Source organism: Macaca thibetana, chromosome 13 (assembly GCF_024542745.1).
Source record: "Macaca thibetana thibetana isolate TM-01 chromosome 13, ASM2454274v1, whole genome shotgun sequence".
In the NCBI taxonomy this organism is placed as follows: Eukaryota; Metazoa; Chordata; class Mammalia; order Primates; family Cercopithecidae; genus Macaca; species Macaca thibetana.
The window spans coordinates 34,618,428-34,636,211 of NC_065590.1; the positions used below are offsets into that span (position 1 = coordinate 34,618,428).

At 38.8% G+C, this 17,784-nt stretch overlaps 1 protein-coding gene across 3 annotated transcripts in view; it reads left to right on the forward strand.

The window, feature by feature from the left end:
• Positions 1–17,784, forward strand: part of EXOC6B (exocyst complex component 6B) — a 690,744-nt gene that overhangs the window by 452,066 nt on the left and 220,894 nt on the right. For all 3 annotated transcript variants that reach the window (XM_050754407.1, XM_050754408.1, XM_050754410.1), the window contains one exon: positions 7,699–7,840. In XM_050754407.1, coding sequence (XP_050610364.1) covers positions 7,699–7,840 — 142 coding nt within the window. The remainder of the gene's footprint in view (positions 1–7,698; positions 7,841–17,784) is intronic.

Below are 17,784 nucleotides of genomic sequence, written 5' to 3' on the forward strand. Positions count from 1 at the left end.
ATAGCCAAAACAAAAAGAAAGAAAGAAAAAGAAATAACCTAAATATCCAGTATAAGAGGAATGGCCAAATAAATTGTGGTATACTTCCAGAAAGGAATACTATGGAACAATTAAAGGAATAAACTACAACTAGATGCAATACACTTCAAAAATTTTCACATTCATAATATTCAACTGAAAAAGGAAGTTGCAGAAGGACCTACATAATATTATAGAAAGCTTCAAAATATGTAAAATAATACAACATATTGTTTCTGGTTATATACTTGTCATAATAGTACTTTTAAAAAACAAATGGGATGCCTAATACCAATAATGGTCATCTCTGGGGAGTGGGAGGAAAATGATTAAGGAGGTCACACAGGGTCTTAAACTGTATTTGTAATGTTTAGGGGATACATAAGTATTCATCTTATGATTCTGTATTTTTTGTATGGCTGAAAGATTCTGTAATTTCAAAAAAGAAGGATGATTCACTAAATTGATCATAGTCTTTTTAAAACATATATCATCCTGTCTTTTGAAAAAGATGATAAATAACAGATATGAAATTTATATAATTCACTAAATGTAGAGTACCTTGAATCTTTTAAAGAAGACACTAAAATATTAATTTTAAAATCCATATTTTCAAAATTGACTTAGAGTTTATATTCATAAATCTCAGTATTTTCTAAGAAAACAAAATGCATCCCCTCAATTATTTTTTTCAGGTAACCTTTTTGTTTTAAATAATTATTTTCTTTTCTTTTTTTTTTTTGAGACGGAGTCTCACTCTGTCCCCCGGCTGGAGTACAGTGGCGCGATCTTGGCTCACTGCAAGCTCCACCTCCCAGGTTCATGCCAATTCTCCTGCCTCAGCCTCCCAAGTAGTTGGGACTATAGAAGCCCACCACCACGCCTGGCTAATTTTTTGTATTTTTAGTAGAGACGGGGTTTGACGGGGTTTCACTGTGTTAGCCAGGATAGTCTCGATCTCCTGACTTTGTGATCCACCCACCTCGGCCTCCCAAAGTGCTGGGATTGCAAGCGTGAGCCACTGCGCCCGGCCATAATTATTTTCATTTTATATGTGTTAAATCATAAAGCAGTAAACACTGGTTTCTAGATACAGTAGGGATTATTGTTCACATTTGATTTTCAAGAATTTTTTAACTTGGAAGGAAGTTTCTGAAATTTATTCTCTGTAGAATACTGTACTCTACAATATTGTAGAATATTGTTTCTCACTTTACTTAGGATTTCTTTTTTTTTTTTAAATTTATTTATTATTATTGTACTTTAAGTTGTAGGGTACATGTGCATAACGTGCAGGTTTGTTACATATGTATACTTGTGCCATGTTGGTGTGCCGCACCCATCAACTCATCATTTACATCAGGTATAAGTCCCAATGCAATCCCTCCCTCCTCCCCCCTCCCCATGATAGGCCCCTGTGTGTGATGTTCCCCTTCCTGAGTCCAAGTGATCTCATTGTTCAATTCCCACCTATGAGTGAGAACATACGGTGTTTGCTTTTCTGTTCTTGTGATAGTTTGCTAAGAATGATGGTTTCCAGCTGCATCCATGTCCCTACAAAGGACACAAACTCATCCTTTTTGATGGCTGCATAGTATTCCATGGTGTATATGTGCCACATTTTCTTAATCCAGTCTGTCACTGATGGACATTTGGGTTGATTCCAAGTCTTTGCTATTGTGAATAGTGCTGCAATAAACATACGTGTGCATGTGTCTTTATAGCAGCATAATTTATAATCCTTTGGGTATATACCCAGTAATGGGATGGCTGGGTCATATGGTACATCTAGTTCTAGATCCTTGAGGAATCGCCATACTGTTTTCCATAATGGTTGAACTAGTTTACAATCCCACCAACAGTGTAAAAGTGTTCCTATTTCTCCACATCCTCTCCAGCACCTGTTGTTTCCTGACTTTTGAATGATCGCCATTCTAACTGGTGTGAGATGGTATCTCATTGTGGTTTTGATTTGCATTTCTCTGATGGCCAGTGATGATGAGCATTTTTTCATGTGTCTGTTGGCTGTATGAATGTCTTCTTTTGAGAAATGTCTATTCATATCCTTTGCCCACTTTTTGATGGGGTTGTTTGTTTTTTTCTTGTAAATTTGTTTGAGTTCTTTGTAGGTTCTGGATATTAGCCGTTTGTCAGATGAGTAGATTGCAAAAATTTTCTCCCATTCTGTAGGTTGCCTGTTCACTCTGATGGTAGTTTCTTTTGCTGTGCAGAAGCTCTTTAATTTAATGAGATCCCATTTGTCAATTTTGGCTTTTGCTGCCGTTGCTTTTGGTGTTTTAGACATGAAGTCTTTGCCCATGACTATGTCCTGAATGGTACTACCTAGGTTTTCCTCTAGGATTTTTATGGTATTAGGTCTAACATTTAAGTCTCTAATCCATCTTGAATTAATTTTTGTATAAGGAGTAAGGAAAGGATCCAGTTTCAGCTTTCTACCTATGGCTAGCCAATTTTCCCAGCACCATTTATTAAATAGGGAATCCTTTCCCCATTTCTTGTTTCTCTCAGGTTTATCAAAGATCAGATGGCTGTAGATGTGTGGTATTATTTCTGAGGACTCTGTTCTGTTCCATTGGTCTATATCTCTGTTTTGGTACCAGTACCATGCTGTTTTGGTTACTGTAGCCTTGTAGTAGAGTTTGAAGTCAGGTAGCGTGATGCCTCCAGCTTTGTTCTTTTGACTTAGGATTGTCTTGGAGATGCGGGCTCTTTTTTCGTTCCATATGAACTTTAAAGCAGTTTTTTCCAATTCTGTGAAGAAACTCATTGGTAGCTTGATGGGGATGGCATTGAATCTATAAATTACCTTGGGCAGTATAGCCATTTTCACGATATTGATTCTTCCTATCCATGAGCATGGTATGTTCTTCCATTTGTTTGTGTCCTCTTTGATTTCACTGAGCAGTGGTTTGTAGTTCTCCTTGAAGAGGTCCTTTACATCCCTTGTCAGTTGGATTCCTAGGTATTTGATTCTCTTTGAAGCAATTGTGAATGGAAGTTCATTCCTGATTTGGCTCTCTGTTTGTCTGTTACTGGTGTATAAGAATGCTTGTGATTTTTGCACATTAATTTTGTATCCTGAGACTTTGCTGAAGTTGCTTATCAGCTTAAGGAGATTTTGGGCTGAGACAATGGGGTTTTCTAAATATACAATCATGTCATCTGCAAACAGGGACAGTTTGACTTCTTCTTTTCCTAACTGAATACCCTTGATTTCTTTCTCTTGCCTAATTGCCCTAGCCAGAACTTCCAACACTATGTTGAATAGGAGTGGTGAGAGAGGGCATCCCTGTCTTGTGCCAGTTTTCAAAGGGAATTTTTCCAGTTTTTGCCCATTCAGTATGATATTGGCTGTGGGTTTGTCATAAATAGCTGTTATTATTTTGAGGTACGTTCCATCAGTACCGAATTTATTGAGCGTTTTTAGCATGAAGGGCTGTTGAATTTTGTCAAAAGCCTTTTCTGCATCTATTGAGATAATCATGTGGTTCTTGTCTTTGGTTCTGTTTATATGCTGGATTATGTTTATTGATTTGCGAATGTTGAACCAGCCTTGCATCCCAGGGATGAAGCCCACTTGATCATGGTGGATAAGCTTTTTGATGTGTTGCTCAATCCGGTTTGCCAGTATTTTATTGAGGATTTTTGCATCGATGTTCATCAGGGATATTGGTCTAAAATTCTCTTTTTTTGTTGTGTCTCTGCCAGGCTTTGGTATCAGGATGATGTTGGCCTCATAAAATGAGTTAGGGAGGATTCCCTCTTTTTCTATTGATTGGAATAGTTTCAGAAGGAATGGTACCAACTCCTCCTTGTACCTCTGGTAGAATTCAGCTGTGAATCCATCTGGTCCTGGACTTTTTTTGGTTGGTAGGCTATTAATTATTGCCTCAATTTCAGAGCCTGCTATTGGTCTATTCAGGGATTCAACTTCTTCCTGGTTTAGTCTTGGAAGAGTATAAGTGTCCAGGAAATTATCCATTTCTTCTAGATTTTCTAGTTTATTTGGATAGAGGTGTTTATAGTATTCTCTGATGGTAGTTTGTATTTCTGTGGGGTCGGTGGTGATATCCCCTTTATCATTTTTAATTGCGTCGATTTGATTCTTCTCTCTTTTCTTCTTTATTAGTCTGGCTAGTGGTCTGTCAATTTTGTTGATCTTTTCAAAAAACCAACTCCTGGATTCATTGATTTTTTGGAGAGTTTTTTGTGTCTCTATCTCCTTCAGTTCTGCTCTGATCTTAGTTATTTCTAGCCTTCTGCTAGCTTTCGAATGTGTTTGCTCTTGCTTCTCTAGTTCTTTTAATTTTGATGTTAGAGTGTCAATTTTAGATCTTTCCTGCTTTCTCTTGTGGGCATTTAGTGCTATAAATTTCCCTCTACACACTGCTTTAAATGTGTCCCAGAGATTCTGGTATGTTGTATCTTTGTTCTCATTGGTTTCAAAGAACATCTTTATTTCTGCCTTCATTTCGCTGTGTACCCAGTAGTCATTCAGGAGCAGGTTGTTCAGTTTCCATGTAGTTGAGCTGTTTTGATTGAGTTTCTTAGTCCTGAGTTCTAGTTTGATTGCACTGTGGTCTGAGAGACAGTTTGTTATAATTTCTGTTCTTGTACATTTGCTGAGGAGTGCTTTACTTCCAATTACGTGGTCGATTTTGGAGTAAGTACGATGTGGTGCTGAGAAGAATGTATATTCTGTTGATTTGGGGTGGAGAGTTCTATAGATGTCTATTAGGTCTGCTTGCTGCAGAGATGAGTTCAATTCCTGGATATCCTTGTTAACTTTCTGTCTCGTTGATCTGTCTAATGTTGACAGTGGAGTGTTGAAGTCTCCCATTATTATTGTATGGGAGTCTAAGTCTCTTTGTAAGTCTCTAAGGACTTGCTTTATGAATCTGGGTGCTCCTGTATTGGGTGCATATATATTTAGGATAGTTAGCTCTTCCTGTTGAATTGATCCCTTTACCATTATGTAATGGCCTTCTTTGTCTCTTTTGATCTTTGATGGTTTAAAGTCTGTTTTATCAGAGACTAGTATTGCAACCCCCGCTTTTTTTTGTTCTCCATTTGCTTGGTAAATCTTCCTCCATCCCTTTATTTTGAGCCTATGTATGTCTCTGCGTGTGAGATGGGTCTCCTGAATACAGCAGACTGATGGGTCTTGACTCTTTATCCAGTTTGCCAGTCAGTGTCTTTTAATTGGAGCATTTAGTCCATTTACATTTAAGGTTAAGATTGTTATGTGTGAACTTGATCCTGCCATTATGATATTAACTGGTTATTTTGCTCGTTAGTTGATGCAGTTTCTTCCTAGCCTCGATGGTCTTTACATTTTGGCATGTTTTTGCAATGGCTGGTACCGGTTGTTCCTTTCCATGTTTAGTGCTTCCTTCAGGGTCTCTTGTAAGGCAGGTCTAGTGGTGACAAAATCTCTAAGCATTTGCTTATCTGTAAAGGATTTTATTTCTCCTTCACTTATGAAACTTAGTTTGGCTGGATATGAAATTCTGGGTTTAAAATTCTTTTCTTTAAGAATGTTGAATATTGGCCCCCACTCTCTTCTGGCTTGGAGAGTTTCTGCTGAGAGATCTGCTGTTAGTCTGATGGGCTTCCCTTTGTGGGTAACCCGACCTTTCTCTCTGGCTGCCCTTAAGATTTTTTCCTTCATTTCAACTTTGGTGAATCTGGCAATTATGTGTCTTGGAGTTGCTCTTCTCGAGGAGTATCTTTGTGGCGTTCTCTGTATTTCCTGGATTTGAATGTTGGCCTGCCCTACTAGGTTGGGGAAGTTCTCCTGGATGATATCCTGAAGAGTGTTTTCCAACTTGGTTCCATTTTCCCCCTCACTTTCAGGCACCCCAATCAGACGTAGATTTGGTCTTTTTACATAATCCCATACTTCTTGCAGGCTTTGTTCATTTCTTTTTCTTCTTTTTTCTTTTGGTTTCTCTTCTCGCTTCATTTCATTCATTTGATCCTCAATCGCAGATACTCTTTCTTCCAGTTGATCGAGTCGGTTACTGAAGTTTGTGCATTTGTCACGTATTTCTCGTGTCATGGTTTTCATCTCTTTCATTTCGTTTATGACCTTCTCTGCATTAATTACTCTAGCCATCAATTCTTCCACTTTTTTTTCAAGATTTTTAGTTTCTTTGCGCTGGGTACGTAATTCCTCCTTTAGCTCTGAGAAATTTGATGGACTGAAGCCTTCTTCTCTCATCTCGTCAAAGTCATTCTCCGTCCATCTTTGATCCATTGCTGGCGATGAGCTGCGCTCCTTTGCCGGGGGAGATGCGCTCTTATTTTTTGAATTTCCAGCTTTTCTGCCCTGCTTTTTCCCCATCTTTGTGGTTTTATCTGCCTCTGGTCTTTGATGATGGTGATGTACTGATGGGGTTTTGGTGTAGGTGTCCTTCCTGTTTGATAGTTTTCCTTCTAACAGTCAGGACCCTCAGCTGTAGGTCTGTTGGAGATTGCTTGAGGTCCACTCCAGACCCTGTTTGCCTGGGTATCAGCAGCAGAGGCAGCAGAAGATAGAATATTTCTGAACAGCGAGTGTACCTGTCTGATTCTTGCTTTGGAAGCTTCCTCTCAGGGGTGTACTCCACCCTGTGAGGTGTGGGGTGTCAGACTGCCCCTAGTGGGGGATGTCTCCCAGTTAGGCTACTCAGGGGTCAGGGACCCACTTGAGCAGGGAGTCTGTCCCTTCTCAGATCTCAACCTCCGTGTTGGGAGATCCACTGCTCTCTTCAAAGCTGTCAGGCAGAGTCGTTTGTGTCTGCAGAGGTTTCGGCTGTGTTTGTTATTGCCCTGTCCCCAGAGGTGGAGTCTACAGAGACAGGCAGGTTTCCTTGAGCTGCTGTGAGCTCCACCCAGTTCGAGCTTTGTTTACCTACTTAAGCCTCAGCAATGGCGGGCGCCCCTCCCCCAGCCTCGCTGCTGCCTTGCTGGTAGATCACAGACTGCTGTGCTAGCAATGAGGGAGGCTCCGTGGGTGTGGGACCCTCCCGGCCAGGTGTGGGATATGATCTCCTGGTGTGCCTGTTTGCTTAAAGCGCAGTATTGGGGTGGGAGTTACCCGATTTTCCAGGTGTTGTGTGTCTCCGTTCCCCTGGCTAGGAAAAGGGATTCCCTTCCCCCTTGCGCTTCCCAGGTGAGGCAATGCCTCGCCCTGCTTCAGCTCTCGCTGATCAGGCTGCAGCAGCTGACCAGCACCGATCGTCTGGCACTCCCCAGTGAGATGAACCCAGTACCTCAGTTAAAAATGCAGAAATCACCGGTCTTCTGTGTCGCTCGCGCTGGGAGTTGGAGACTGGAGCTGTTCCTATTCGGCCATCTTGCTCCGCCCCCTCAATAATTCTACTTAAGATTTCAAATATTGTTTGTCTGCTTTCAATTTAGAAAAGAAGTAATTCTTGATTAAATAACTGGGCTTTGTGAATTTCACCTTTGTGTTACAGCTACTGATGGTGATGGAGCTATTATATGAGATGATTGCCATCAGATGTTAATTCCAGGATTATTTGAATGGAAGGGTATTATGATGAGGAGAACTTTAGGGAAATTCCTAATTGAAAAAGAAGTGATTTTAAGTTTTGTTGAAATTTAATTTATGTTAGATTCATTAACTTTATGATTTACACTCTTGTATTTCAGGGAAAGGTGGCCCAGACAGCGTGTATGTCAGCTTGCAAGCATTTAGCTACATCCTTGATGCAACTTTTGCTGGAAGCTGAAGTGCGGCAGCTCACCTTGGGAGCATTACAGCAGTTCAACTTGGACGTCAGAGAATGTGAACGTAAGACAATGACCATCCCTGTGCTTGTTTGTCTTACCAGCAAACTCATTTCTGTGGGGGGAAAAATGTTTTAGGTGTTTAGGGTCCTTGTTCCTAATGGAGTCAAAGAATACCTAGATAACAGAGATAACTTATAGAACATCTATTTATCAGCAAGCTAATTTGAACTCCCAGAAATGCTTAGATCCATATTTAAAACAGAAGATCTCTAGCTACAAGGAAGTTTGCAATCTATAGGGTGATATAAGGGAGGCGTGCATTTAATAGACACTAAAGAAAACCCAATTGGTCCAAAGGCTTCAAAAGAATGTAGCTTCTGGCCGGGCGCGGTGGCTCAAGCCTGTAATCCCAGCACTTTGGGAGGCCGAGACGGGCGGATCACGAGGTCAGGAGATCGAGACCATCCTGGCTAACACAATGAAACCCCGTCTCCACTAAAAATACAAAAAACAATTAGCCGGGCGTGGTGGCGGCGCCTGTAGTCCCAGCTACTCGGGAGGCTGAGGCAGGAGAATGGTGGGAACCCGGGAGGCGGAGCTTGCAGTGGGCCGAGATCGCGCCACTGCACTCCAGCCTGGGCGACAGAGCGAGACTCCGCCTCAAAAAAAAAAAAAAAAAAAAAAAAAAAGAATGTAGCTTCTAACACCTTTCTTCTAATATTCTATTTAAAAACTAGCTACATCTTATATGCAAACTCTTGTTAGTCTAAAGAACAAATGCTGTGTGCATTAATTAATCAGAAATGTTTTCTATTATACGAAATAAAAAACTTAGAGTGGCTTGAACAAATAAATTTTATTTTTCTCAAAGGCAGACAGTTGCTGTATTGGTTTAGTTGCTTAATGATGTCATTATGGACCCAGGTCTTTCGTTTCTCCTCCTTTGGTATAATTAGAGTGTGAACTCTTCATTTTCATTTATATTACAGTCAGAAGAGACCCACATTCAAGACAGGAAAGGGACCAGTCTTCACCTATTCCTTTTATTAAGAAAATAAGAACCTTTTAAGGAGATCCCTGACAAACTTTCCTATATGTCTCATTGAACAAAACATTGCCATATGATCACTTCCAGCTATATGGGAGGCTGGGAGATTGAGTATCTGACAAAGTGAAATAGGAGCATCATTATTGGCATAGTTGACTCATCATAAATGATCTACTCAAAGTTGAATGCAAAATTAGGCTTTGGTTAGGAAAGAATGAAGAGCTGTCAGTGAGAAATGAAAATGAACAAGAAATGATATGACTCTTGGAATTTTTTTTATTCTAAGAAAATTAAACTAATGGGAAATTATATGAGTCTGCTCACACCCTTGGCCCACATTTTTATTTTACTACTTACTTGTTTCCTTTGCTTGACTTTTGATATGTGGAAATTAAGGTTTTATTGGCAATGCTATTTTTAATTTAAAAAGGCATTAATAGGACTTCCAGTTATAGCCATCACAGAGTAAAAGGTATTAAAGTTACCCTTTTGCCATAAACAATTATAAAATTGAATGAACTACATGAAGCAACCCTATTCATGCATTTGACAGAAGACATAAAAAGGCAGTGATACTTCAAACAAAGGGAAACACATAAGGTAATCTTGCCATTCTCCCCATTTTTCTGTCTGGGGACACTGTCTAAATAGTAACATAGGAAAGTAAAGCCCAAACAAAAAGCAGTGTTTTTACAAAGAAAAGACAAAAGCAAAATCCCAGAGACTGGCTTATAGGGCTGGTGTGACAGCTGGGATTGGTGGAGCAAGGTACCAGAGAGCAGGAATTGTTCAAAGAAGTAGTTCTATTAATCAGCACTGGAGAGCCCTTGAGTCTTTGGTAAAAAATTTAGTAGTCATGTGCAGAGTGAAACTCTGTGAGGCTTGGCAGAGAACAGCCACTGGAAGTCTGTGAGATGAATAAGGGTGCCAAAGGTCACTGGAAACATACACAGAAACATTGGAATTCTGACCAACCAGAATGAAGGAGTCCAGCTAAACATCTTTTGCATTCAGTAAGACCCCAGAAGATGATGTCTTAAGAGTGCTACTCAAAGCTCTAGAGGAGGAGCTCCTCTTTTTTTTTTTCTTAATTGTATATGTTCATCATGTACATTTGTTGTTTTGAAATATATATACATTGTGGAATGGCTAAATTGAGCTAGTTAATATATGTATTACTTCATATACTTTTTTGGGTGGTGAAAAAAACAAAGTCTCCTTTCTTAGCAATTTTCAAGATTTCAGTACATTGTTATGAACTAATGTCACAATGTTGTATAATAGATCTCTTGCACTTATTTCTCCTAACTGAAATTTTATATTATTTGATCAATATGACTCAACTTCTGTGAGTTCATTGGCAGCCACCATTCTGCTGTCTACTTCTATGAGTTCAACTTTTGTAGATTCCATGTATAGGTGAGGTTATGCACTATTTGTCTTTCTGTGCCTTTTCTTACTTAACATTAGGTCCTCCAGGTTCATCCATGTTGTCACAAATGACAGGATTTCCATCTTTGTAAAGTTTGAGTAATATTCCATATTTTATTGTCTATTTATATTACATTTTCTTCATACATTCCTCCACTGATGTACACTTAGATTGATTCCATATCTTGGCTATTGTGATAATGCTACAATGAACATAGGAATGCAGATATCTTTTTGGCAAACTGATTTCATCTTCTCTGAATATATGCTCAGTAGTGGGATTGTTGAATCATATGGTAGTTGTATACTTTAAAACTATTTGAGGAATTCCCATACTGTTTTTCTTAATGGCTGTACTAGTTTACATTTCCACCAATAATGCACAAGGATTTCCTTTTTTTCACATCCTTTTCAACACTTGTTATTTCTTGTCATTTTGATAGTAGCTATTCTATTAGGTATGAATTGATGTGTCATTATGATTTTAATTTGCCTTTCCCTGATAATTAGTGATTCCGAGCATCTTTTCATATTCCTGTTGGCCATATGCATATCTTCTTTTGAGAAATGTTGATTCAGGTCCTTTACCTATTTTTTAATCGAGTTATTTTTCTTGCTGTTTAGTGTGAATTTTCGACATATTTTGAATATTAACCCCAAGAGCTACTCTTGACCCTAACAATTTCGCAAGATAAAGTGACTCTGCCGATTAAAAAAAAAAAAAAAAAAAAAGGCCTTCCAACAAAACTCAACGGCCTTTGAAGGATGAGGAAGAAAAGACAATTCCACACTCTCAAGCACATAGCATACACAGTTTTACAGCAAAAAGCTAAAATTTGACACGCAGAGAAGCAAGAAAATGTTACCCGTAACAGAAGAAAAGATAGACAATAGAAATAGATCCACTGATGGCACATATGTTGGAAATTTCAGACAGGGGCCTAAAATAATTTAATATAGTCAGTAATTTAAGAGATAAGATGGACATAGTGCATAACTGGGTTCAGAGTTTCTCAGGTTTGAGAAACAGTATTAACACACTAATTTAAATAGCTCAAAAAACTTTAGCAAGATAAATAAAAAGAAAGCTACACTGAGGCACATTGTAATCAGATTGCTAAATAAACTATAACAAAGAGAAAAATTTTAAAGCAGCCAAAGAAGAAAAGGCGTATTACATAATGAAGAACAGTGATAAGAGCTACAGCCAACTTACCAGAAACAGTGCAAACCAGAAGGTAGTAGAATATCTGTAAAGTCCTGAAAGAAAAACAAAACAAAACCTGTCAATGAAAACTCTGTATCTTGTGAAAATATCCTTCAAAAATAAACGGAAAATAAAAACATTTTCAGATAAACAGTAGTTGAATTTGTCACCAGATTTGCACTACACAAATGTGAAAGGTAGTTTTCAGGGTAAATGGAAATGATACTATATGTCACCCCAGATCTATAATATAGATTACATTGTTCAAAGATGTCTACAACAGTATCTCCCTTACCACATTTTTTTCTAGAATCTTGAGACTACTTCATTACGAAATGGCATCTAATTCCCCTCCCCTTGAATCTGGGAAAGCTTGTGAGTTGACTGTAACCAACAGAATATGGCAGAAGTGGCCCTTTGTGACTCTGAGTCAAGGCCGTAAAGAATGGTGCTGCCTCCATCTTGGCTGCTGTGTAAAAAGTCTAGCTATGCTGAGGCTTCCAAGCTTGAAGAATCTTAAGCAAGCTCATGTGGAAAGACCACATGAAGAAGGCTTGAGCCTATCTTAACAGGTGCCTAGCTAATTTCTAGCTGTCTCATTTCCACTGTTTTCTTCTGCTTACTTCTCGTTTATTTGCTCTTCTTTTGTTAGTTTCTTTTGGGTAGAAACTTAGATAATTTATTTGAGACTTTCTTCTTTTCTAATATGAGCATTTTAGTATTAGAAATTATTGTCTAAGTATTATTTCAGCCACAGTATACAAATTTTAATGTGTCATGTTTTAATTTTTATTCATTTCAGTATTTTCAAATTACTTTTGTGTTTTACCTATGGGTTATTTAGAAATGTGTTACTTCCCAAGTATTTAGAAAATTTTTAGATCTATTAATACTTCTGTTTTAGGTTTCTAGTCTACTTTCATTTTGATCAGAGAGCATACTTTATATAATTTCAGTTGTTCTAAATTTGCTGAGACTTGTTTTATGACCCAGTATATGGTCTAGTCAAATGTTCCATTTGCACTTAGAAAGAATGTGTTTTCTGCTGTTACTGTGTGGAGTAGCCTATAGACATCACGTGGGTAAAGTTGATCGACAGTGTTATTCAAATCTCCTATGTTCATTCTGACTTTCTTTGTAGTTGGTTTATTAATTACTGAGAAGAGTTGAAATCTTCAGTTATATTTATCAATATCAATCCTGTCAGTTTCCATTCTATCAGGTTAATGCATTTTGAAGCTCTGTTATTGGGTGCATACTACTTAGAACTGATATTTCCCTATGATGCACTGATTATTATTATGATGAAATGACCCTGTTTATCCCTAGTAATATGTGTTATTTGAAAAAAATATACTTTTTGTGATGCTGGTATTGACCCACTCAACTTTCTTATGACCTTGTTGTGTTTGCATAAGTATATCCTTTTCTATCTTTATCTTTTAATTTTTTTAAAAAATATAAAGTTGTATACAGCTTATAGTCAAGTTTTGCTTTTTTTTTTTTTTGAGAGGCTGGAGTGCAGTGGTGTGATGTCCGCTAACTGCAAGCTCCGCCTCCCAGATTCACGCCATTCTCCTGCCTCAGCCTGTAGCTGGGACTACAGGCGCTTGCCACTACGCCTGGATAATTTTTTTGTATTTTGAGTAGAGACGGGGTTTCACCATGTTAGCCAGGATGGTCTTGATCTCTTGACCTCGTGATCCGCCCGTCTCGGCCTCCCAAAGTGCTGGGATTACAGGCGTGAGCCACTGCGCCCGGCCAGGTTCTGCTTTTTTATTCAATATGAGAATCTTTTATTTTTCACTGGGTTGTTAGGTGACTTATATTGAATGTAATTTTTTAATTTTTGTAGGTATATAGTGGGTATATATATTTATGGAGTACATGAAATATTTTGATACAGGCATGCAATGTGTAATAATCACATTGTGAAAAATGGAATATCTGTCTCCTTAAGCATTTATCATTTGTGTTACAATCTAATTATACTCTTTTAGTTATTTTAAAATGTACAATTAGATTATTTTGACTATTGCCACCCTGTTGTGCTAATATTAGGTCTTATTCATTTTTCTAAGTATTTTGTACTCGTTAACCATCCCTACTTCCCCTCTCAACACTCTGCTTCCTGGCCTCCGATAACCATCCTTCAACTCTCTATCTTCATGAGTTTAATTGTTTTGATTTTTAGATCCTACATATAAGTCAGAACATGCAATGTTTGTCTTTCTGTGCCTGGTTTAACACTTATCATAATGACCTCCAGTTCATTAAAATGACAGGATCACTGTTACAAATGACAGTATTTTTTTTTTATGGCTGAGTAGTACTCCATTGTGTGTAAGTACCACAGTTTCTTTCTCCATATATCTGTTGATGGACAATTAGGTTGCTTCCAAATCTTGGCTATTGTGAATGGTGCTGCAAGAAATATGAGTGTGGAGATATAAAATCTCTTTGATATACTGATTTTCTTTCATTTGAATAAATACCCAGCAGTGGGATTGCTGGATCTGGATCTTATGATATCTGTATTTTTACTTTTTTCAGGAACTTCCGAATTATTCTCCATAGTGGATTTTTTTCTTTTTTGGAGACAGGGTATCACTCTGGAGGCGCAGGCTATACAGTGGCGTGACTTGGCTTACTGCAATCTTTGCCTCCCAGGCTTAAACGATTCTAGTGCTTCAGCCTCCTGAGTACCTGGAATTACAGGTGCATGCCACTATGCCTGGACAATTTCTGTAATTTTTAGTAGAGATGGGGTTTTGCCATGTTGCCCAGGTTTGTCTCGAACTCCAGACCTCTTGTGATCCACTCGCCTCGGCCTTCCAAAGTATTGGGATTATAGGAGTGAGCCACCACACCGTCTCCATAGTGGTTACACTAATTCACATTCACAACAACAGTATATGAGAGTTTCCTTTTCTCCACATCCTTTCCAGCATTTGTTATTGCCTGTCTTTTGGATAAAATACATTTTAACTGGAGTGAAGTGCTATATCGTTGTAGTTTTGATTTACATTTGTCTAATGGTCAATTATGTTGAGCACCTTTTCGTACACCAGTTTGCCATTTGTGTGTGTTCTTTTGAGAAATGGTTATTCAATTATTTTGCTCATTTTTAAATTGGATTATTAGGGGTTTTTTCCTATAGAGTGTTTTATCTCCTTATATATTTGGGTTATTAATTCCTTGTCGGATGGTATGCAAATATTTTCTACTATTCTGTGGGTTGTCTCTTCACTTTGTTGATTATTTCCTTTGTTGTGCATAAACCTTTTAACTTGATGTGATCCCATTTGTCCCTTTTTGCTTTGGTTTCCTGTGCTTATGAGGTATTAATTAAGAAATGTCTGCCCAGGCTGGGCACGGTGGCTCATGCCTGTAATCCTAGCACATTGGGAGGCCGAGGCGGATGGATCACTTGAGGTCAGGAGTTCCAGACCAGTCAGGCCAATATGGTGAAACCCCGTCTCTACTGAAAACACAAAAATTAGCTGGCCATGGTGGCGCACGCCTGTAATCCCAGCTAGAGGCTGAGGCAGGAGAATTGCTTGAACCTGGGAGGTAGAGGTTGCAGTGAGCTGAGATTGCTCCATTGCACTCCAGCCTGGGCATTGCAGTGAGAATGCATCTCAAAAAAAGAAATGTCTGCCCAGTCTGATATCCTGAAGAGTTTCCCCAATGTTTTCTTGTAGTACTTTCATAGTTTGACATCTTAGATTTAAGTCTTTAATTCATTTTGATTTGCTTTTTATACATGGCAAGAGATAGGGGTCTAGTTTCATTATTTTGCATATGGATTTCTAGTGTTCCCACCATAATTTATTGAAAAGACTGTCTTTTCCCCAGTGTGTGTTCCTTTTTTGAGACAGAGTCTTGCTCTGTCACCCAGGCTGGAGTACAGTGGCGCAGTCTCGGCTCACTGTAACTTCTGCCTCTCGAGTTCAAGCAATTCTCCTGCCTCAGCCTCCCGAGTAGCTGGGACTACAGGCACGTGCCACCACACCTGGCAATTTTTTTGTGTGTTTTTAGTAGAGACAGGGTTTCACCGTGTTAGCCAGGATGCTATCTCCTGACCTCATGATCCGCCCACCTTGGCCTCCCAAAGTGCTCGGATTACAGGTGTGAGCTACCACACACCATGCCCAGCCAGTGTGTGTTCTTGACATCTTTGTCTAAAAGGAATTTACTATAGGTATGTGGATTTTTTTCTGGGTTCTCTATTCTGTTCCATTGGTCTGTGTGTCTGTTTCAATGCCAGTACCATGCTGTTTTTATTACTATAGCTCTGTAATATGATTTGAAGTTAGGTAATATGATTCCTCCAGTTCTGTTCTTTTTGCTCAGGATATCTTTGGCCATTCTGGGTCTTTTGTGGTTCCATATAAATTTTCTGATTGTTTTTTCTATTTCTGTAAAGAATGCCATTGGTACTTTGATAGGAATTGCATTGACCCTGTAGATTGCTTTGGGTAATATGGGCATTTTAACAATATTGAGTCTTCCAATCCATGACCATGCAATATCTTTGCATTTTTTTGTATGTGTCCTCTTTAATTTCTTTCATCAGTATTTTATAGTTTGTAAGATCTTTTACTTCTTTGGCTAAGTAAATTCCTAGGTATTTAGTTTTATTTGTGGCTATTACAAAGGGGGTTACTTTTTTATTTCTTCTTCAGATTGTTCACTGTTGGCATATAGAACTGCTACTGAGTTTTGTACACTGATTTTGTATCCTGCAACTTTATTGAATTTATCAATTCTAATCATTTTTTTGGTGGAGGCTTTAGGTTTTTGTAAATATAATATATCATCTGCACACAAGGATAATTTGACCTCTTCCTTTTTGAGTTGGATGACCCTTTTTTCTTTTTCTTGTTTAATTGCTCTACAAGACTTTCAATACTATGTTGAATAACAATGGTGAAAGTAGGCATCCTAGTTGTGTTTCACTTCTTAGAGAAAAAGCTTTTGGTTTTTCTCCATTCAGTATGATACTAGCTGTGGATCTGTCATACATGGCTTTCATTTTGTTGAGGTAATGTTAACACCCAGATTTTTTAGGGTTTTTATCAGGAAGGGATGTTGAATTTTATCAAATGTTTTTCAGCATCAGTTGGAATGATCATATGGTTCTTGTCCTCCAATTCCCTTCGTATGTTGTATCACATTGATTGACTTGTGTATGTTGAACCATCCTTGCATCCCTGGGATAAATCCCACTTGGTCATGATGAATGATATTTTTAATGTATTGTTGAATTCAGTTTGCTAGTATTTTGTTGAGAATTTTTATGTCAATATTCATCAGAGATATTGGCATGTAGTTTTCTTTTTTGATGTGTCTTTGATTTTAGTATCTGGGTAATACTGACCTTGTAGAATGAGTTTGGAAGTATTCCTTCCTCCTCTACTTTTCAGAACAGTTTGAGGAGGATTACTATTAGTTCTTCTTTAGATGTTTGATAGAATTCTGCAGTGAATTGGGTCCTGGGCTTGTCCTTACTGGGTACTTTTTATTATGGTTTCAATCTTGTTACTTGTTATTGGTTTGTGTTCTAGGGCCTGAAATGGGGGCCTGATGACTCTGCCTAGTGCCCTATCCTACTGTGGCTGAGCTGGTATCTAAGACACATGACAGAGTCCTTTCTATTCTGTTCTTCTTAAGCGGAAGGAAGGACTCATTTTCTAGCTATGAGCTGTACTGCGTGGGATTGGCAGAGAGGTGGCGCAAGCATTCTCTTAGCCGCCCTGGCTGGGTTACTGCCCAGGTCACATACCACCCTAATCCTCTGGCTCTGAGCCCAGCCCAACACTAAGAGTTGCCTTAGAGTTGCATTCCTTGTGTCCTAGACTGTCTTTCAAGTTTGCTTAGGACCCCAGAGCACTTTGGCCTGTGGTGATGAGGCTTGCTGAGAACTCAAGTTCTGACCTCGGGAATGGATGATTCTCCTTTGGCTAGGTCTGGTCCAAATGTTCCCTCCACGTGTGGGTTCTGACTGAGCCCAGCCAGCACAACCTTTTTCTCCACTGTGACAGGGCAGGACTGAGGTCAATGTAAAGTCCCCCAGTTGCTGCACTCTCCCTTCCCCAAGAGCACAAACTCTCCAGGCCATTCAGCCACTGCCAGGGGCTGGGGGAGGGGTGGCGTCAGCAATACAAGATTGTCTTTCTGCCCATCTTCAATGCCTTTTTTAGCGATATGATGTAAAAATATAGGTAGCGTGATTACTCACCTGGTTTTTGATTCTTGTGCCAGTGCTTTTCTGTCTGCAGATAGTTGTTAAAATTTGGTGTTCCTGCAGGGGTGG